The 23,882-nt window shown below is 36.0% G+C and overlaps 1 protein-coding gene across 9 annotated transcripts in view; it reads right to left on the bottom strand.

Annotated features, from left to right (window-relative positions):
* The window catches only part of LOC117163204 (ankyrin repeat and BTB/POZ domain-containing protein 2), a 33,057-nt gene that overhangs the window by 4,873 nt on the left and 4,302 nt on the right, over positions 1–23,882 (bottom strand). Inside the window, exons 1-6 of one of the 9 annotated variants that reach the window (XM_076624944.1) lie at positions 7,921–8,049; positions 7,607–7,758; positions 5,066–7,008; positions 1,390–1,594; positions 881–1,126; positions 318–797 (exon numbers count right to left, since the gene is read on the bottom strand). In XM_076624944.1, the coding sequence (XP_076481059.1) occupies positions 318–797; positions 881–1,126; positions 1,390–1,594; positions 5,066–5,769 (1,635 nt within the window). In that variant the 5' untranslated portion in view covers positions 5,770–7,008; positions 7,607–7,758; positions 7,921–8,049. Of the gene's footprint in view, positions 1–317; positions 798–880; positions 1,127–1,389; positions 1,595–5,065; positions 7,759–7,800; positions 8,053–8,164; positions 8,714–15,815; positions 15,836–19,037; positions 19,273–19,932; positions 20,002–23,882 lie in introns of those variants that run through there. The other 8 variants (XM_076624966.1, XM_076624936.1, XM_076624956.1 and 5 more) reach the window with 8 other exon arrangements.

Raw genomic sequence — 23,882 nt, 5'->3', positions numbered from 1 at the left:
CTTAGGGTTATTTCCTATGTAAGCAGGGAGACACCCGCCATCTTCTAAATTCACGCGGATCAAACGCTTACGGTGTAAAGTTGAATTTATACCTTTATGAATCCTGAGGGATACAATGACGAATTTATTTTAATCAGCTCAATTTTAGCCTTTGCTAATATCAGTGTAACATAATATGTTTTATTACTATTAATATTGATTAATGAATAAGATAATAAAGGGTATTTAGATAAGCAATTTATGTCTAGTATATTAAATTAGCAATTTACTCATCTTTAATTATCACATCAACGAATCACGTGTTTTATTTCACGTACCTTGGTACAAGAATCTGCTAAGGCCGGACAAAGCACGATTTTGAATGCGCTGTATACCTCGTGTTTACTGCATAGACCAACAGGTTTAGCCAGTCTCTGAGTTTCTCGACCGATTCTAACCAGCGCCCGTTGCAGCAGGTAAGAGAGACGCGGTATCGTTTCCATAGAGACTTGCTCCATGTGTTCTCTAGTGCGACCATTTTGCAACACGCGAAGGACGTCGTGGTGCGTCCATGGTAATTGCTGTAACTCTACCAGCCGATTATGAGAGTCTACCCAGACGAACTCGTCAGCACTGGTTACGTTGGTATTTATGGTTTCTAGGCTGGAGTGTCTCATCAGTCTCCTTACAGCTGGTTCTGAACTCTCGGATCCGCTCAAGGAGGAGTAGGTGGAAGACGATTTATGGGAACGCATAGTAAGCTGCTGAATTGCTAGTTTGATATCTTCTAAGCCAGAACCTGACCATGGCACCTGTAACTACAATATAGTTATTGGAAAAAGAAATTTAAGGTAATGATTTTTATCAACAATGGATTTCTATGTTATTGCAAAAAGCACACCTTAGCGGGTGTAGCTCTGTGTCTGTTACGATTCTGTCCAGATCTATTCCTGCCATTTCTCTGAGTAACCGAGGCCGATAAACGATCGTCTTCTGGCACAGAGTTCAGCTGCTGTGGACTGTGTGCCCTATGATGACGATGCGGTGGTGAACTGCTACTCGTGTGGCCACCTGTGTCCGACATGCTTGCATGTCCTGACGATCGATTTTCATCTGATGAACTATTACCGGTACATTCTGGTCGCCTCTACAAAAGATGTTCATATTTTATAGCGTTTGCTCTTCAACATCATGATAATATATCGTGAGATGATGATGGATGGTGAAGAAGGAATATAAGGAATAAGGAGTAGATTGTTGGAGTATTAGTATCTTTAGAATTGTGTAATGATTAAGTTCTTGAGAATGAGAATGGAAAGTCGAATACCACGTTCATATCACTATCACAACACTAATGAATGGATGGATGAATTAAAAAATACTCAGATTGCAAAAAGGACATTAAAATACCTGAAGCGCGCGAATTTCATGTAAACTAAGATGGTAGTGTTGAGAGTGATGGGGATGTTGAGGCGTTGGCGTTGGAGCAACGCTGTCTGTGTCCCTTTCTGCCACCATGTGAACCATATTATGAACACCGTTTTTTGGAGAACTTTCCGTGAAGTCCTTCGAGTATGGAGGACAGTACAATTCTCGTCCACTGCCACCGGCCGGTCTATAAAAATTTTTTAGATCATTTCAAATTTTTGAAATAAATTTAGCACATTTAAATTTTGAAAATTTTCCATAAATGCATAAATATCCGTAATTTAATTCATACGTAATTTACGTAAATACAATACGTAAATTAATTCATATACTATCTTTTCGAAGAAGTGGATATTCCTTCCCAAAAGAATTCATAATTAAATAATTTAACTAATTAACCAAAAAATATTAAATTATATGATTATCTACATTGATATAATCAAATAAACTACTGTTCTATAAAGTCTACTATTACTACACATTAGCTGCGCGTGTAGAGCATATACGGGGGGCCACGTTATTCGATATCCTGTTAGGCAAGTTTCTCGTTAATTGCCCGCCAAATAATTATAATCCAGCGAAGCCCGTGCCAGTTCGATCTTTCTTTTCCACTGCGCCTTGAAAAAGCAAGAACATTGAAAAAATACTTGGTTACCGCGTATTCCGTTAGAACGATTTAGCTTTGAAAGAAATCACGTTCTCGAATGAACTCAGAATCTATGGAGCAACAAAAGTATTCAATGTCTTCATCAGAGATTGGAGAGATAAATATAATAGAATATTATGAAAGATCACTGCATCGAAATATATGTAATAATTTATGTATTCTGATGTAATATCGTGATGAATGATATTTATCGCTTATCGTATGCTTTTGATTATTTGAGGTTTGTTGTTTTTGTTCTATATTAGGATTAACTGAATATTTATATATACAATATGTATTATACAATGATATATAATACTTTCATTCGTAAATTGCATGATACATAATTGTTTACACAGCCTAATCGTTAACCCCATCTATTTCATTGATTCATTAAAAGCGCTCTCTATTCACGGAAATTGATTCGTGTAGCGCTCGATCGATAAAAGCGGTCGATAAAAGTTATGAGTTGTTGTTTCTTACATATTTGTTGATTTTTTTTATGCCCGGTATTGCCCTAATATTATATAACCTAGGATTGCATGCGAACGAATCACGAATGAACACATGAACACGGTTCAAGCGTACAAATTAACAATATTTGTAGCCGTATGAAAATAGCAAGAGATTCACGTGCTCGATAAGTTTTGGGAAAGGTAGATCATGGTCTACATGTGTTTCGTGTATCTCGATTGTGACCTCTTTGTTTCTCGCTATTGTTGGTCGCGTAGGGCGTCCACGCGCTTCAAATTCTTTCTCGATGAGCAAATGACCCGACTCGGAAATAAATTCGATTTGTTTCGAATTCAGAGAAAAGTATCGCGTTCCAAAAATCTACGGTCGTCTTCTTGGCGATCCTCCCGGGCCTGTAATTAATCGTACGAGCCGGTTTCTGCGTAAGCGACGGAGCTTGCGTGTTTCCCATTAGGTCGCGTTTCCATCGTACGTACAGGTGTGTATTTTGACGTTGAGTTTGAAGTCGTTGAAAAAGGGTAAATTCCAACCTTTAGTTCGAGAGCCACATGGATAAAGATTTAATGGATTAACATTAAGTAAAAGTGACTTGATTAATGGAAATTTTCTAGGAAATTATATACATTGCCGGTTGAATAATGTTGATGTAGCTGTGATGCAGGGGAGAGGAGACAAATCGACATCGACTGGTTTCTACTAGTAAATCAATGTATATAAAGGGTTAATGGTGCAAGGTACGAGGATTGATTGTTAAGTTTTATTGTGAAATTTGTGCAGATTTCAAAGTAACTTAGGTATGCAGTATTCTAACCTTTTTATACTATTTGTGTATACTATATTAAATATAAAAGTAAATGCTGCACAGTGTACTAATTTCACAGATACTAACTGACCTAGAAGAGTAATGTTCTGGTGAAACAAGTTTCACACTTTTATTTACCATTTCCTCTGAAATTAAAATTGTACTTAATACCGTTAACGAATGATATAAACACACCCTCTGTTTCCCTAAATCAGTAACACAATCCTCAATAGAACTCGTGTACAACTAATGATAACAAAACCAAAGAAAAACAAAACTTGTATTATATAATGACAGTAAGCTTTCACGTTTGGATATAATATCCCTTTTCTTCCCGTCTAATGCTCATCATCAAGCAAACTAGTCTACCCTCCTAACAGGAAAAAGCCGATGGAAATTATACTTATTTAATCTTCAAATTACGCCACCATCCCACGATTGAAGTTACAAAACAAATATTTCATCTCCGGAACGAATTTGCAAATAATATAGCAAGCGTAGTTCAATAAATAATATTTTAGTTATTTTTAGTCTTACAAAGTGATATTACAATGAAAGCGACTAATAAAGATATACTTATCGTGCCTTTTCCTGTGATCTTCGTATGTTTAAATCGCGTGACTCACTCGATATAAATTAATATTCGTGGTACGTGCAAGCCTCCGAATCATGCACCTGCTTTTTACTTGAACTGTTCCGCATGCGCGTGTTTCATGCGGACCAGTGGAAACGCGCCCTTAATGCAATTACAGATAGTCGCGAGGAGGAGCGCTGCAGCTGATAAACGTTTCATTCACAGGGGCTTACCCAATTATGCCCGGTGAGAATAATTTGTTCTTTTAGAGTCGGGTATTCGATCAAAATAGATTAAAAAAACGTGATAACTGACAAAAACTATAACCATAATGATTTCTATTTAAAAGATCATTGCAGTTATCACGGACATTTTTTCTATCTATAGCACATGCGTATTTCGATTAATTTATTTTATACAAATAATTTATTTGTACATAGCGATGCAATTAAAATTGTTAATACTGCTAAATTGTGTTTTTTATACCTGTTGTTAAAATGTTTTATTATACCGATCTCTATGCTCTGTTATAACTAGTTTTACCTCAGCAACCAATTTCTACATACAAAGCATCTGTTCCACCTATGGATGCCTCAATTATACGTTTTTATTTAACTACGATTAAAAAAAAAGATTTTAAATAATCTACCAGGTTGTAGTCTAAAATATTTTCAATTTTTTGCGTTTCTTATTGTTAGTTAACTTCGTATCGCGTTAGTGAATCTTATTAGCTGTTTATAAATTTCCAAAGGCAAAAAACCATTGCAAATGGATGAGATGAAAGGAAGTTCGAGTAATAATTGCCTTTCTAAAATCTGAAAATTCAACTATCGATGGAAACTTATACAAACTTGGAATTTATCTAAAACTAACATAAAAATTTGTCGAAGCTTCTCATAAAAATACTCAAACTGACCGGATAATTTAAACTTTTCCATCATAACTTCATTTCATCCAACGGACCATGAGCGAAACACCGACCGTGTGTCGTCCATCAAACCTCACAATCCATTTCCCGCGACCACTTATAAGTTTCCGCAAAAACCGTTAAATACGACGAAGACCGAACCGCCAAGCGGTTACGCGAATTCCATATGCGGGCCTCACGGGTAACATGCTCATTTTTCATCGTCATGGTAAACGCAATGCTCGCTTGATTTACCCCCTCAGGCGCCACTGTTGAACGAAGCTCCAGTCTGCCTTGAACCCGGTGTTGTCCCCCGGCAAGGACCAATAATCCTCGACCTGGCTTTCATCCTCCTCGATCTTCAGCACGTCCTCCCTGCTAGGGCTGACGTTCACCACGATTTCGTGCGTGACCTTGACGTCCTCTTCCTCTACCAGACTCGCCGTGGACCGTTGCCTCTCGTTTTGTTCCTTTCCACCACACCTTTCGTCCTCTAGACCATCAGCAACTTGCTCTTCCTTCTTCGACTCCATTATTTTTAACTCGCCTTTGTTCGTTAATTGAGCTGGAGATTCCTTACCGTTGAATCTGTGATTTGGTCTCTGATTCGTATCACCGAAGTAGATCACAGTCTTATGAGCTATCTCCTTGTCACTCTTTTTAATGTTACAGCCGGTTACCGGTATCATCGTACCCTCCATTTCTTCCCTGTGATTAATTTCTTCCATCGCGGTACCATCTTTAGGGTCACCAGAATTGGGTATATTATTACCTATATTTAACCATTCTTTAGACGGTGATTTACTAGTAAAAGGCAGGGCGCGACGCAGGATGAAGTTGACGCCCTCGCGACGAGGTGGAGCCTCTAGGTTACCAGGCATCCTGTAGTTGGTCAGTTCACGACATATCACGCATTTGCAATCCTTCTTGTTGCATGATCTTCGTTCCGTCAATGGCATGTCATCCGATGCTTTCACGTAAATGCATTTCGTCGTCGAGTTCCTTGGTTTGGTTGTGTGATGGGGGAAAAATTAAGTCGGACAGATGTATCAAGGGAATGGTTTGTAACCGGAAACGGGGTATTCTAAGTATACAGTGGTCGAGTGGTCGGTATCTGAGAGGATGTCCGCTGACTGCCTGCTTTTTGTTGGTTATTCGGCGAATGATTCTGGTTATCAGGATGATGAAATGCTTTCCTCGATGCGGAGGGAGCGAGAATTTGCTGAGTAATTTGTTGGTAACAGACGCTGATTCATGGGGGATTCATGGGTTTCTTGGGTTCTTTGAGTACAGCGAGTGGGAGGAGATAATTTTTTGCAGACGTGAACTGGGAGAGTCGCTTTTGTGATGTTATATCATTGAAAAAGTTCACTGATCTTTTTAGACTCACGAATTTCGATCGATTTTATATTTTATTAATGAACGGTTTTGAATAAATGATTTTATATTAATGAACTTCACTGATTTTAACTTTATTATAGCGATGCACGTATGTACCTTGATTAAATAATTTGAATTGACTTACGATAATGCGATATTTCTTGGTACAAGTCAAAAGAGTACTCCAATAAATTTTGCAATCAACTACAGATTATTTTATAATGCAATTTAAGTCACCTCTGCTCACAGATATCACGGGCAACTTCAAATTACAAAATGCATTCAATAATCCATTCAGAAAATCACAAACAAAAATCACAATTGCCGTTTAGTAATTGAGAACGCAATTGGGAAATTGCCACTAAATTGCATAATTACCGGAATATAAATTTGTCTAATCATTCACGATCTATTAATGAAGTAAATCGCGTTTAAGTAACAGCGAATCACTAAGAATTATCAGCGTGGTTTTGCGTGGTTTTTGACCTGTCCTCGTTCCGGCACGCGACTGAAAACACTATGGTCTGCGGCGACGGGATCAGCAGGTGAAACGCGTGCACTTCCTCCGCGGACCGCAATGTCGGCGAATAGAGCACGGCTCCCGTATCACTTTCCTTTCGTTGCTTCTTTACCCCCCGGGCACCACGTAACAGTATCACGAAAGCGGGAGCTTCGACGTTTATCGCGTGAGAACGTCTTCCTTTCTTTCTTTTTCCTTCTTTTTCTCTTTGCGTGTTCTTTACTTTTTTTCAGTAATGGGGGACAGGCATTGACAATAAATGTCACCTTTGCACGTTTCCGTGATATGATTTATGTTTCTGTATGAAGGGAGCGGTAATTCAAATTATGCGGAGAATTCTTGGTTGTCTTCCTTTTTAGGTTAAGGTTAGAAGATGTTCGATGGAACAGAACGGTGAAACGATGATTGTAAAAATTGTCTCAAATTTTAGTACTTTGTTTTTTAGGTTAAGATAGAATACAATGGTAGAAAAGGGTTGTAAGGTACTCGACTGATATTAAATAATGTTCGAACAATTCTGAAAGATATTCAGAATGCTTACGATATCCATAATGTTAAAACTCGTATAATTCTTGAAAATATCAACCGAATAATAATCAGAACTTAAATAATTGCTCAAACAATATTCAAATCCTCAACAGTTTACTAAAGTCTTCCATACAGAACGCGATTCGCAAGAGAGACTGGCGTTTATTTGAAGGTAAGCCCATTTCTGACCGGCAGAAATTTCGTTATCCAAGAATTCGTGAGAAATTGTACGAAATGCTCGCCAGAATGCCAAACATAGAATATAAGAGACCAATTACGCGCATTCACGCTCCAGACTTTCACCGTTCTGCTCCGTGGAAAATTGATTCCAAATGAAATATCTCCAATTTCTAGCAACGTCCACCAACCTATTAGAGCTCATCCGCAGATTACTTTATAAAGATCATTTTATACTTTGTATGAACCTATTTCTCTACCTCGCTTGATTGTGAAGTTGTTGACTTATTATGCGATTTCATAAAATTGTTCAGTCATTTGGATTATGCATGTCTTGGAAATACTGTTTGAAAAAGTTAAAGATAAATAAAATTTAATGACTTACGCGCAGCTACAGATACTAACTGTAAGATGTTATGTTTTAGGAGAAAAATTCATGGTTGGTAAACTAGCTGATTCGATAAATTGATCGTTTTTAAGAAAATTCAATATTAATAGGATTTACTTTCAATTGCAGATTTAAATTTAAATCCAATCTAGAATCAATCACGACTTGCAATCTAGAGGAATGTTGCGTATCACTCTAGTCATATTTATAGTAATTTGACAAATATACATATATTAAAAATAAAATACTTTACTAAAAAAAAAATAACACGATACTTTATTTTAAATACGCAAAAATGTTATGAATAAGAAAGATCACTTTGCTTTTTAAACAGTCATATCTCGTGCCAGACCGTGCTTACTTGAAACATTTACGATATGACAATTAATCAAAACCCAAGAAGATTATGATTCAATAGAAACGATAAGGGACAATTCCACACTAAATCACTTTACACTTTCATCGATCGCATCTTTTCACTTCACGCCTTCTCTTTCATTCACAAATCACAATAACCTTCACGACTGCACAATCAAACGACGATTACAACATCGAGCAACAATTGCATGTCGAACTCTTTTACACTTTCGAATGTTCAATCCGTCCTCTTAAGGCACAATATTATATATCGCAAGAAGCTATTAGAAGTGAGCAAAATGACAATTACGAAAGAATAAGAGCAACTGTAACTGTACAATTGAATAGATGTTACAATTGAAACTGTAACGGTGAGAATGACAACAGCGGACACGAATGCGTAGAGTTCTCTACAAAACGTCTCGCAATAGAACAAGATTAAACGCTGAGCGTTCCACTTTAATTCGCGATCGGCTATCACGCACGCGGCGCTAGTTTCTTGTCCCGCTCCGTGGCATGGTTAAGTGCTGGCTGCCACTTGTAAACTGTTATGCTCTTTTCACCGGACAGAGAGCGTAGGAAACGGGAGAGTGCAAACGAACAGTGTCTTTAGAAGCCCCACCATATAGTACGTGTTACATATGTATATACATGCATACTACTGTATACATATGCAGACGAAGCGTTTGAGTTTGCTACGTTTGTTTCGGGGGAGAATTTCCGCCGACCATCCTACTTCCTATGACCATGTACTCGAATCGCCCTAACCACATCCCGTGACGATTCTTGTATACGTTACTTGTTTTCGATCCTTTCATCGCACTCGGCCGATCCCTTCTCTATGCAAAAACCGCGTTTATCGCGATTGAAGGGCGTAAACTGTTAACTGGTCATGTTAGGAAACATAGCAACGGAATGGCGCGTGAATGAAAGGAGATAGAAACGTTTCACGAACGGTTCTACTTTTGTAAATGTACCGTTGTATGAAAAATTATTCTTTTTTTATCGAATTTATATATAAAGTTTGAAATTGTTTTCGCTCATACGTAGATAAATGGTGAAGAATTGAGACATAAGATCATGCTCGGAACCCCGGGATGACGGAGTTCAACGAATTCAAGTTAATTAAGACACGTTAGGGCAGAAAGCTTTGATGAAGCAGCTGCTCCAATTATAAGTTTTATGGCCCTTAAAACAATACGAGACAAACAATGCAACATCGTATAGAAGCAAACGTATAGATATAAATTAGAAAAATAAATGATGGAAAAAAAACATAACAATTCCAAAATGAATTTAAACGATGCACATAATATAATTTATGCTTTGGAGGTCACGAAATGAAGAAGAAAATACATAATGGAAGAAAGCAACCGGATAATGTTAACAGTTTCCGGTACCTTAAACAATGTCAAGGAAGATTCTCAGGTGTTTTCCAAGTATAATTAGCGTAGACCAAAATTCTCTTAGATATACTTTTATCAGAGAATACTATGATTTTCAAATACCTTTCTTTTTTATTTATTCTAAAACCATTTTGTATTTGATTTTTAATCTCTAAAAATTGCCTATAAATTGCCTAAACAAAGTTACAAGAAATTTTTAGTGTTTTATATTTAAAGAAGAAATGATTGAGTAAGCACAGATCTATATATTTCTTAAACTAGGAAATTGCTCAAGAAATAATAAAGTGCAACTCGGTTGAAAAAAAATAAGTAAAATGGAGAGTATAAAAATATTAATTTGTCGTTATTGAAGAAACAATAACGCCCAGTACAGATAATAAAACGTTCTAATTGATCACGAATAGCGTTGTTCCCGTTGAAATACGCCCGTGATAAATTCGCGTGAAAGTCATAAGGTAATTTTACTCCCTAGACAAACCGGTCTTCGTTTTTTCCCCCCTTTATGAACTGCATTCTACGTGTACGCGAACATAGGCTGTGTACGCGGTATTATTATTAAACCTAAAGTTAATTCCGTGTTTGGAAAATGTACACGATATCACCTTTCAATTCGCGATATATTAATTCAGACAATGATTTCTTTTTATCTAATAATGCATCGCGATTTATTACAAATAGATCCATTTGTTTGGAAAATATGTTTTAATCTCTTCCTTTAAACTTCCAATTTGAACAAAATTTTCTAATGAATCAGAAATGCAAAAAGGAACTTGACATGTACTTAATTTAATAATCAACTTAAATCTTCATTAACTGATTAAATAAGAATTCCAAGATAGGCATAGAAGAAGCAGGAAAGAGAAGAAGATCTCACAAAACCATCATTTCAATTCATCTTCTCTTCTTCAACGTCACTGTTACATTCCAGAGGGAGAACTGTATGACTCTTCATTCATAAATTCACTTTCGTCGCAGTGAAACAACGCCATCTTTCTCCTCCATATCGCCTGAGCCGCTAATTAAAGGCCAATTAAATTTATCTGAATTATCGGTTCCCTGAATACCCCTTCAATGAACAAACGGCACGTTTCGGCCCATCACTTTATTCGTGGCTGATGCATCCTTTCCGAGAACGCACGCAAACAACGGCGGAAGTCTTTAATCTATAATATAACGTGCCCTCCACAAGAAAGGTTTTGTAAAGGAAGAGTTCAAGGCGTATATTGTCCGTGCTCATCTGGCGAAACTCCGGTGTCAAGGGCGACAACCATTCCAACCGGAGGATATTAAATTAATTACCGAACCGTGCCTTCCTCTAGCGGCACCATACGTTGTAGTTTATAATTGTAACAAAAATTGTCATTGCATCATGCTTACGCAATGTTTGTGTTAGAAATTATTCTAGTTACCTACTTTGTATAATAAATGGACCACTCTATAAAATTATAGTATACTATGTATTATAATGAGACAGGAATGGATTTTGCAGTTTCGAGTTTCCAATGAAAATGAGAAAATTTCTACTGATCGAGAATAAATTGCCTTGAGTCAAATTGGAAAGATTTTTGTTTACAAATAATTTATTTCCTTTGACTACGAATTTTTATATAAATTTATATTTTCGTGGATGCAACAAAGGAACTAAAATCTAATACAAAGCCCACGTTCTTCTGAAACTTGACTCATTCATTCAGTAATTATGAATTAAGCCTGACTCATTCTTTCATTTAACCGAGGGCTAAGGTCATCTTCTTCCAATTAAACACTCTACAACGTATGGTGTTCTAAAAAAGAAGTCAGAAACTTGAAACGTATAGTGCTGTATCAAAGAAAATTTTAATAGACATACATCCTGTAATAAATGCTTTTTTTTAACTACAAATGATGATGAAAGTAAGATTCAGTACAGAATTAATCTACTGTTACTACATATAAATGCACTAGATAGGTATCTTATGTGACCAACTCATGCAAGTAATTCATGAAACTAGTTATTTCGCTGAAGAGATTGATTGGTGTAGTTTATTACAACTTTTGATTAATAATACCAACAACTTTTAGGAAATTAGGTAGTTCATGTATTTTATCCATGATAGTGGTCCATCGTGTTTTTATTTTTCATTGTTAGGTAACTTTTAGCCAAACTGTAGTGAAAATGAAAGTCAGTTCGCCGTTATTCATAATATATTGCGTTTGCTACTGTATTCGTATTCCTTAATGATAACCAACCAAATATTATATCGATGTTATTTTATTTCATAAAAATCATCACTTATTCGATCAACTGAAAATCTTATAAAACCTTCACAAACCACTCGAAGCACCGCTAAAATGAACTCTTAACACAGATCTCAGGGGCCAATGAACAAGTGTGTAAAATTACATTTCAATCATACCGGTTCTGGACAAATAAAAACCCTCCATCAACCTCATAGTTGCCTACTGAATGTTTCATTTCGTGTTTGAGTAGAATGAGCAGAAGCCACAGGAAATAGATTTTGTCATTTTCCAAGTTAGTCGAAACAGTTTTACCGAAATACGATTTTATATAAAGCACGTGAACATTAAATGTTTGATATTTTTTATTGAATGCAGAAAAATGTGGAAATGATTTTTCAATGATACGGTTATTATTGTGCATTATTTATTCCATGCTATTTGTGAATATACGTGCTTAATTGTAATACGGTATGGGCAATGAAATGGTATTCCTCGAGTTCCGGAATGTATTCTGGAATGGCGGGAATTTTGCTCGAGATTAACTGAAACTGATGTAGGTATGTATATATCTACGCATTTAACTTTTTAAAGTTGGTACAGAAGTACTGTTAATTTTCTTTTTCGTATTACGGAATGGTATAAAAGGAAGGAAGAAATTACACCCTTGTGGAATGACCAGTTAAGTTATGTTTGTAATATTAAAAGGTATCGTCTAAGAAAAGATTCTCCATCTAGATACAACTATAACTTTAGCAAATTTTTCTCATGGTCAATTAAATAATGAGATGAACAATGAATGTTATATTGTTTAGTAATAATAGTATGTTTTTAAAAATAACACTTACCAGTGAGATTATGTGAAGAAAGTGAATGAAGCAGGAAGACCACAGAAGATACACGCTTGACCTACCGAGCTGAGATGAGTAACTAAGATGTTACCGATCCCGAAAGAAAGGAAAAAGGTTCAGAAGAGAAGCAAGGTAACCTATAGATGTCTTGTATTTTGTCATTTATTTTTCATATTAGCGGAACACACGATCAGAATCGGTTGGCGTAAATTTAAGTTGCTGCAAATAGAATGCTACAAGTCGAACTTGTTTGAAGCCGGAATCCTAGCTGTTCGAAGTGAAGTGACACAGATCCGAGCGGATCAACGCTGTTCAAAACGGAAGGACACGTGTTCGAGGGGATTGAAAAAAAGTGCTATACACTTCAGTCTCAAGTGGAGAATAGATATGCGGATACGACCGAATCAGAGCGGAAATTTCAATATATACAAACATTGAATTAGCCGTAGCGCCTGATGCGATAAGCAAAATATGCTTGATTTCTAGATCATCTTTGCTCTACTTCTGTTTACTCAAATCACAGGAATGTGAAGTTGCCTCCTTATTGCAGCAGCCTCTTTAGATACACATTGTACTTTACTAACAGAAATATTAACCTAAAGCTTAAACTGAAACGGTATGAGATTAATAAGCGATTAACATAAGGCGATAACAATTGACGATGGAACAAAATATAATAAATGATAATCAAACCTTGGTGAAACGACATCTCATACGCAAGAAACCTAACCTTCACGCGGCCGAGTTTAACACACTTAATCGATTCCCTGACAAGTTCTTATTCTAATAAGAATAACAATACACTTTCCACTTTTATTCGATTCACTGAGAAACAAGGATAGGCATTTCTCTCCTCCCCTTCCCCTCTCTTTCTCTCATTGGCTCTCACTTTTCATCTTTCACCTTCCTTTCGTTCATCATCTAATCAAGAGATCACGTCGCTCAATCGGCGGATAGCTTTTCGCCGCTTTCGTGAAAGAACTATTCCTGTACACCTAACCTAAACTATCCTCGCCCCCCCCATTCTTCCGTTCTAATGTTGGACGACGAAATAGAAATTTTCTGAAGAATTTCGCGCGATCGTGTGAAAGGAGAGTTGCGGACTTGTTTAATTAGTTATCTGAAAGTAGAGGAAAACGTGCCGAGAGGGGAAACATTATCTGGGAACCGGGTGATCGCGATAATAACGCGCGTGAGAGGATGTGCACCGATGCTTAGTCAGATCTGGTCGAGATATTTAGGTTAACGGCCTCTCTCCTTTCCCTTCCTTCCTCTTCCCTTACAGCGTGGCTGATCGTAACCATCCGTCGACAAAACTGGGTTGATTTTGTCTTATTAAATTGGAACACATTAAATTTTCTTTTTCAAAGTTTTAAATTAGTATGTGGATATCGAACCTTAAACTTTGTTTGATATTCAATTGTTAGAAATCGTGATAAGGAAGAAACCTGCTATAACGCTATTAGATAACTATGTCTGTACATACATCTTTCGTCAGTCTTGTCTATGTTTCTACTACTGTTCGTCTCTGCTATTATTTATTTCTACTACTTTTATGTGCTACTTATATCTTTCATTATGGGTTTATGTTAACATTTTTCATCTATGTAATTTTGAATAGATGCTATATCCCAATCTAAACCATATTTTATATATATACATATAAAAAATAGAACATGATTCTAATAATATCTTAAAATTATGATGTTCAACCAGACAGCCTAAAAACGTAATGTAATTCTCATATATTCCAGCAACCAGTATATCCCACATTCTCAATTTCCCACATTCAAACTAATTGAACTTTCACAAGTAACAAATAAAAACTAAAAAGTATAAGAAAACGGAAAAGAAGAAAGAAATTGAGAAAAGGTTAAACAATAGCAAAAACCATTCCGATTGAACAATTCTCCTATTGTTATCCTTTTTAATGGCTGTTTTACTGTAATATTAGGGAAAACATTCGACGTATACATACAAGGCGTATCACGATCGTGATACAGTTTAACGCTACGATGTAATTGTGTTATATAATATAATGTAACTTAAGAAACTCAGAAGTCAGATAAATACGTGTTTGTAAATACGTGTAATATTACTGGTTCTTACTTGTTAAGGTTAAAATCTTTTTCTTAATAATGTAATATTTCTATCAAACAAACTATTACAATATACTAATGTATTAAAACTCGAAAAGCAATTTATATCAAAATATAACAAATAAAGTATAATAAATCTCAAATTAAAATATACGAATTTACAACACCTTTTCTATTACTTATCTATCTTTCACGTGGGTCTTATATATTGTATTACATCCTGTACGTGGACAGTAGTGTATTTTAATGGAACGGGACCCAGAGGAGACTCACGTCACCGTAAATCGGTCAGGCAACGAGCTACACGAACGGGCTTTCTCTTCGATAACCCTCGATAACCCTGACTCGACACGCGGGATATTTTGCGCTTGCGCATCTTCGTCGTCTGCTCGCGTGCGCGTGCACTTCATGTCTCGCGATTCATTGATACTCCACCAACGATTTGTCCCCACGACTATTTTATGGGAAATCGTTCTTAATTGCACGTCAATGTTTCCACGAGTTGATTTAAGGTATTCGATGTTTAAGAATAGTTTGCGGAGTTTACGGTACATGATAAAATATGGCAATTTAAGCAAACAGGATGTAATTTAATTGGTTAGAGTGGACAAAATGTGATGTTTTAGGTGAGTGGTTTTTTTATGAAACTGAACTATTATAAAAGTTTAGATTTTGAAATCAGTCGAAACGGACTCACAAAAAGATCTGCCTGATAAATATCGTTTAGCATTTACAAGTTAATACATTATTCATCTGTATGGTCACTTTCCATTCGAAGATACAAATCTAAGTAAATCCTAACTTATTCATTTAGATACAGATAGGATTATTTTCTTCCCATTGAGTTTCTAATATATGTATATAAATTTTAAAGAACTGCAAAGGATAATACTCCAAAGTGTATAAGATTACCTCACCGCTATACCTTTACTACCTTATATTTTTTATATTTTTCATTATTTTAAAATAATTAAAACGACTTGCTTACTCAAGACGAATTCCTTCGAAGACTTATTCGATTGAAAATGACATCATAACCTCAACTGATATAGTATAGTTTCAACATATGATTTGACTATTACCCCATATATTTTAACGTTGACCGCAATAGTCATCGTCTGTGACCAGCTCCAATCTTTCAGTGACGCTCTAGTAGTCATTGGTAATCAGCACCATAGGTATTATTTAAAACAATTTTTAAAACACTTGAAATAAACATCTATCACCTTCTTTTGAGGTTGCACTCGATATACATACACAGACTCCATCGAAGCAGAATGATATTCCTAACCTAAAAGATGTAAGTTTAAAGAACAGTTCCTTTTGCCGCGAGTACCAGGTACAATGCAAACTCGGCTTAACTCTCGAGACAGAGGCATCGAGCCATCGATCAACCACGTCAGAAATAAATTTCGATTTTTCACGGAGTTAGAAAGGGTAAGGGTGCGGAAGGGGGGGGGGGGGGAGCAGACGAGGGCTACTCGTTTACCGTGCGTTTCATGGGGCTTCCCGTTGATTTAATAAATAATACCGCGTGCTTTCGAAGAAGCTTAGAGGATACGCGTCACTTCGTCTCCTTATCCCCGACGATGATCATTCTCATACCATAGAGATTGCATTTGCGCATTCCACGATGCTCGTACGTATATACGATTACAGCGAAAGATGACTGGCGTATTTTTTGCGGTCGTTGACTCGTTCGAAATACAACGTGTCCGTCATTTAAGCTTCTTTTAAACTACCTTGCGCACTCACACGCGCAGACGCGTCCCTTTATACCATCTTACGCGTCCGCAAAGTACAATGTCTTTGTTGTATGCCTCATATATAGTTACAGCTATGGTAGTCTATGCTACTACGCGCTAAATTAATGTTTCATAATTGAATACATAGTATAAATTGTATAGTATGAATATTGTGTAGGGATATAAAATTGTCGCGAGATTGAGTGGTTAGAAGTTTTGTATGGTCGAGTAATTTAGGGATGCATAATGTTTGTAAATCTCATAGTAATTGAAATCTTGGCTACAGTGATTAAAGAAGTTTCGAACACTGTCAAACATAACTACACGCTTCGAATTTATAGAAAATCGTGGCTAGAAACTGGGAGATCTTTTTTCAAATGTACTCTAATCTCAAAACAGGTCAGTGACCGTTTTCACATTGAAAGCTATTTTTAACCGGATATCGGGGCAAAATCGAGAGCAATACGATACGCAATCGATAATTTTAATGTTACGCATCGATGGGCAATTATTATCGATTATAATTCGGTGTCATACATATTGATAAGGCCGCAATGGGCCGTCTTTTACATACGAATCACCGAGCGTGCACACGACACGCTAACGCGCTGGAATACCAATGAACCATGCATACACAGAATCTCAAAGCAATACACCCGACCTAGAAATTTTAACCTTCATGTCACGAAACGATTCTGCCTTTTAAAAATCACGCAAATTTTTTCATCTGTTTCGTTTTTCCCTTCCTTAATAATTGATTAAGTAACAAAGTAATTTAATAGGTAAAAATTAGATTAACATTTTTATACGAGCAAAGTGATGAGATATTTGCATGTATAAATAAATAAAAATTTTCTAAATACAGTTTTAATTTTTATAATATTCACGGCAAACTGAAAATACTTTCTATGATATACAAGACATAATGTACAAGAAATAAAGAATAATTCTGATAATTGTAACTCAAATTTGAGATATGAAAAATCCACAGAATAATTTTGACAATTAGTACATAGAGAACACTATGTGAGTCTTAAATAAAATCCACATGGTTTATTTACATTTGACGTTAGTTACCGCGTACGAGCTCCGTTACGTGTATACACCGGGTGAACGAACTTTGAGAATTTGTGGGCCTATTACGTGAACCCTTAAATTTCAGTGCCTATTTGTATGCCGAACAGATTTTTCAAGGGCCGAAGCCGTGGTGCGCGGCGTGGTGTCGATGGAACTAAATGATGGGGAAAGGGGAGGTGTGTCTTACGAATATATGCTCGTTCGACATCGTTAATCGAATCGGTCGTAATTACGTACATCGTAAATTTTAATGATCCTTAATCGGATCGGCAAGTGGACTGGCTTCTTTTAACGGTGATGTTTTGAGATCCCGCTAAACATCGGTCCAAAAGAAAAAAAATAACATTCTGCAGAGAACAAAGGCCCTTGAACTCGGTCCTTTCGTAAATATTGAAGAAAATCATTCGCTGGATTTCCGAGAATAAACCTCTTTAAATAGTGGAACTTAAAGAATCAAAATTATTATCGTACTCACACTTGGATATTGAACATTTTGTTTTGGTACATTTTAATACTTTTTAAGTAAATTTTGACCGATGGTACAAATAGAGCACCCTATATATATATATATATATATATATATATATATTGCCATCGAGGTCAATAGAAATTTCATAATCTACATTATATCAATTTACAATATTTTCATGTTTCAAGTTGTTTTATCGTCACTCCCATCTGAAGTTTCCGGTATTAAATGTCGTCTTCTTTGACGAACGTTTTACGTTTCTCCAAGATCGTGAGGTTCAGATGCCGTATCGATATTGGCTCACCACTATGTTCTTAAGAAGCCCGTGCTCATGTTACAGATCATCGATAGCCAGTTATACATTGTTAACTAAATGACCGATTAAAAGAAAGTGGCAAGTGATTCTTATAACTTTCAAACGATGGCCAATATCTCTATCAACGTTATGAACGTTATCATCATCAACAAAATCACCGACTGTGCACAATCATAAATTGCTCGATTTACATAAAATCCACGATCTGTGAGAACAAGATACGACATTTTATCAAGCTAATAAAGTAACAAGTAAGTCAAGTAATGAAAGTTTACGAGTGATTTAGTAGCTACTTTGATTCAAGAAAGAATGAAAATCACTGCATTTAGATAACAATTTCATTTAATAGCTTTTATCCGATACTGCTACATAAAAAATGGATAATACATGGAAATTATCCAATTTACCTTGTCAATGCTCAATTTTGAATATTAATTTGTATATGAGATATATTTATGAGAGCTGTATAAAAAAAGGAACGATAGTTATTGTAGCATAGAACAATATCTAGTTTGGTGCTGTAGGAAGAGGAGGTCAACGTTCCAAGATTCCCGGGCGGTTTTAATCGATCCTTATCGGGGCTAGCGGATCACCGTGAACGCGACCATTAATCAGATCTTCGTTAAGATCGATATCGATTACAGAGGATCGCTGGTGGATCGGCGACTGGGTTCATGGAAAATAAAAGAAGACTCACCGGCGTGGCTTGGGTCGCAGTATCTCGTGACCGGAATCGGATATGCAGATACTCAGGCTCAATGGTCCCCCATAGTGTTCTGGAGGCGCACCGGTTTGGACGGTCTGCTGCTGGGGACTGGATATACCGCCAGAACCGGAAGTACCGGTCAAAAACAGCGGTTGCTGCCCGCAACCATCCATCGTGGCTCGTTCGACGTTCATTGTGCCTCCCGTTGCGGATTGCACTGGAAGACCTACAAATTTTCAAATAAAAATATTTTACGTTCTTGTTAAAAAAACATCTTAGTACATTTCACTTTTCTTGAAAAATTCTTCTAGAAGAATTTAGGTTGGTAGAAATATGGAAGTTACTGGATATTCTATTATTGTATAAGGTACTGATATTATTTATTTTTTTTAAATCATAATGCAGATACAGAATGCAATTTTATCGTTATTAATTTAAATTTAATTATTTTTTTTTTCTTACGTGCCAACAGAATCATAAAATCGCAAAAATATTATAAATCTTTAATAAATTGTATAAATTAATGGATTATTATACTATACTTTCGCTGAGTATACTTTTCAATGCAATTGCATGAGGTAATGAAACATAATAACATAATAGTAACTCTTCTCTTATCAAAAACGCGAGCAAAGCTAGCTTGTGAACGCGTATAGAAATTCGCCGCGAGAAATCTGCTCCCGATCGGGAAAATCTTCGGTAGAAAGTAATTATGCGAAACTTTCTTCTCGGTCTCGAAGGTCATTAACGAGCGTCTGGATGATTCTGAGAATAATTAGCAGCGCGATAGCATCGCTGACGGGAGGAAACAATTATTTCTCTGTTCATACGCGCGGTGTCTGTTGTCGCGCTGCGAACGTGCCGCTAATTACCGTTGGAAACACACCGAATATGTTAATAGGAAGAGCGTATCGTTCATTTCGCGCGAGGTTCCAATGCCTTTCGGGAAAATTTGCTGCAACTTTCTCCATTGAAAATATGTCCGCTTATAGAGTGATCTGGAAAAGGATTAAATGAATTAGAGGATATTCAGGATGTTTCTCAAATGAGGGGAAAACTTTTAGGAATGTAGTTATTACAGCGCTGGAAGATTATGTAGTTTGCAGATCTTTTATTTTGAGATTATTTGGATATTTTGTATTAATGATTACTCTATCTACAATAAATTATGTTATTTGTGAATAAAAAATCAGATTGCACGTAATAAAGAGGAATTGATGAAAAAATAATTTTTCTTAAAAACATGTACATATTCTTTGACCAGCATGTAATATTGCAAAACTGGCAATCCTTGTACGGGCTAATAACCGTTCTATAAACTCCGTTTGAGGTCAATCGCTTGCTAACCGTTCACTACGCAATACGCAACTCATTAACGATAACAAAAAAAGTGAAATAATGGATTTGGTGAATTGTAGCAACAATGGTGGACAGACCGGTCTGCCGCTTTTAACATACACAAATTAATAAACACGTTCTACATGTACAAATACTGCGGTTTTAGCAAGTGTCTACGTGGTTTTTGTTAAAACTGGCCGCAATTAAGTTATGAACTCTGGAGCATATAGACGTAGTCTTTCTACTAATTTCTCAAGTAAAGATTGAAATCCACTATACGATTATACGTATAATTATATAATTATAGTTATAAATAAATAATTACATTCTTTAATTTTTAAAGAATTAATATTTATAGAATATAAATAGAGAATTATTTTTTAGTATGAATTCTAGTATTATAAGCTTCATGAGGATTGAAACAACTTTGAAACTGGAGATTTAATTAGTATTTAAAGAGGAAGAAGATTCTATGAGTTAGGATAGTATAAGTTACGGACAAGAGGGGAAAAGAGATTTATGATTTACGAATTAGAAAGTTGAATACCCTGAAAACTACTTCCCCTAGACTCTAGACTACAACCTCTGAATGTACCTTTATAAAGAATCGTTCATTTTATACACATAGGTACATAATATGTTTTGAGTTAACATGAATTTTATACTGTTAAATATTCTTTAATATATCGCAATACATTTAAATAATTGGAATCTCATTTATACATTTTCCTTAGATGACTATAAATATATAATACGTTCTTCCATTTATATCATTTACTTTGCAATTGGTTTGTGATATCAGATATCCAACATCAATAAAAAAAAAGGACAGCAGATATCAGATATAATAAGAGAAAGGAAGAAACAAAGAACGTTTTGGAAAAATAGAGACAGATTAAACAAAAAACAAAGAGAATGAGTATCATACGCAAAACAGGTTAAACTACTTACATACGAGATTTAACCTCAGTTACTGGTATCAGTACCACCAAAAACTTCATTGAAAAGAATCTCCGACCTTCAGCGTATGTTTTTCATTTCAAATATTAATAACAAACATACCAATGCGGCCAAAATGATGAATGATATTTAGAATAGAGGTTAGAATCTATACCTATATAAAATACATACATATGGAAAAGCGAACGTCCAAGTTTTGTACACGCGAGAGCAACATTCCTATGGACGAACGCTAATAGTTGCGAACGATCGCAGTCACGAATGAACGATCACGAAAAAAAATGTTGTAACACGTGCGCCTTTAATTTTCCTATTTCGTGGCGAACCGTTGCCTCCCTTAACCCCGATGTTAGCGCGATCTGTTCCGGGAGGCGGTCCAGTTGATAACTGGTTTTCAATAAGTCACTCGTAAACGTGCTCGGACCCCGATATCACATAGATGACAGACTTTCTGCGGTAATTATTGAGTTGGACGTTCACGTACACATGTATCTACGTTCTATTGAAAGATGATAGTTATTATATCTAGCAACGGAATCTGAATAAGATGTGCTCACTTAGATGTTAAAGTTTATAATGTCCTAATAACGATTTACCGTAGTTCTAAATTATCTTAAGAATTTGCTTGATATTTGAAGTTTTACAGATCTTAACGAACTATGATTTATCATTATATAAGATATAATATAGAAGGTATAAAATGGATTCTGTAAATCTTCTATAATGATGTAAATTGGTTTTCTTGTACGATAGAAAAGAATTTACAAATGACTTTGTTATTGGTTACAACAGAAAAATCTTTGTATATCTAAAATGAATTACTTTGTGCATGCACTAATGATCTAACCTAGATGATGAAAGAAAAAGCATTCTATTGCAGATGTATAAATAGAAGTTATGACCTGCATGAAACAGGTGGTTTTTGGAAGTTATACAAACTCAATGAAAAATGACCAATTAGAAACAAAAAGATTTAAAAAAATTGATGTAACAATTTTCTAGAACACTTTCCTGAAAAGCAAATTTTCTAGTGAAAATATCCCTTTAAGTCAAACACTTCCGCAGAAAGATAGTGAGGCATAAGAAGCTGATGGACGTACAAAGTACATGAACGGATCGATGCACAAGAGTAAACAGCGATGGGTGCGGTTCGATGGTGTCCCGTTGCATAAGTGGATGGCTATAGGTTGGCAGTGTAGTTGGATTAACCCCTTGAAGAACTGCAATTTTCCCCGCATGACCGATCCCATAACTCAATGAATAGAGCCATATGGGGCAACTCACGGATCGATATCTTGTTTAACCAACCGCACGAATTACATTTCGTTTCATCGTGTAGGCGTAAGGTGGACTGAAGAACGCAGTTTTCAGCTCGTTAAATCGGTCAATAATATCGACGATAAATAATGCTTCACAGCTACGTGTTATTAACAGATTTATAATTGTATAGATGGAATTGTTAGAATTCCCGAAATAGTTGTAATTCATAGTCTAAAAAGCTTAGGATATTCTGAGATTAGTACAAGAAATATATATTAGTCAAGTGAAACTCAGCTGTTTAAATCGAACAATAAATAGTTTCTGTTTGATTGTACATTAGGTGGAATATTCACTAACTTCTCCCTCATTATCTTCTAATTACATTAAAATATCTATAAAAGTGAGGACTTTCATTGCTATCTATTTATACTGCCTATATATATCGCCATTTTATTTCAATTAATTCTCTTATTTTGATAGAATGAAATTCTATCAACTAACGAAGTCGAGAAACTTCAAGCGAGATACCTAAGTAACAATTTAGTCCCTATTTAAAATCTTGTACATACTTTTATAGCTGCAGCATAGCTCAAACCATATTCCACTTTACTAGTTCTAATAAAACTAAAGGGATTTGACAACTGTAAACAAACTCTCATAAATCCGTTACAATATTGTAATATTCCAATTGCTATACAATACTCCAAATTTCCCGCCAAGCTTAGTATAACCTACGAGTAACAAGAAAAAAGAAAACATAGAATATTCTATACTATAAAATTAATAAAGAAGGAAAGAAAAAAGGACAAAGAAGAAAATAGATGTAAAAAGAAAAATAACGAAAAGAAGCATCAATTCATGTTGCAAATATGAAGCACAAATGGTACAGCGTAAACCTAAAACTTTTTGGAAGTTTCCGCAAACGAGACTCGACGAGAGCGTGGTCTCGTGTTGCTCGCTTTGACGGCCCCTTGTATGCAATTACTCTGGCTGGCTCCCAAAGTGCTTCCTTAAGCGTGCATATCAGGAACAGAGCGTCTCGCGTCCGCCCTCCCCCCGCCATTCCCTTCATACCCCTTTTCCACGCGAAGTGAAAGCACGCGCGCAATGTTGGCTGCCCTTTCGCAGAATTTTCATCCACGTGATGTTCGCGGAATGTCGACATTCTTTAAGATCCTTCCACCGTTTTTACCAGAGGAAGTAACTGTGTTCCGATCCTCGTTCTTCCACCAGATCTAAAAACGTCCTATCGTCATGACGTCTGCTGGTTTTGTGTCA

This window comes from Bombus vancouverensis, chromosome 2 (assembly GCF_051014615.1).
Source record: "Bombus vancouverensis nearcticus chromosome 2, iyBomVanc1_principal, whole genome shotgun sequence".
In the NCBI taxonomy this organism is placed as follows: Eukaryota; Metazoa; Arthropoda; class Insecta; order Hymenoptera; family Apidae; genus Bombus; species Bombus vancouverensis.
Note: the sequence above shows the minus strand (reverse complement) of the source record. Positions and strands in the feature narration are given on the sequence as shown.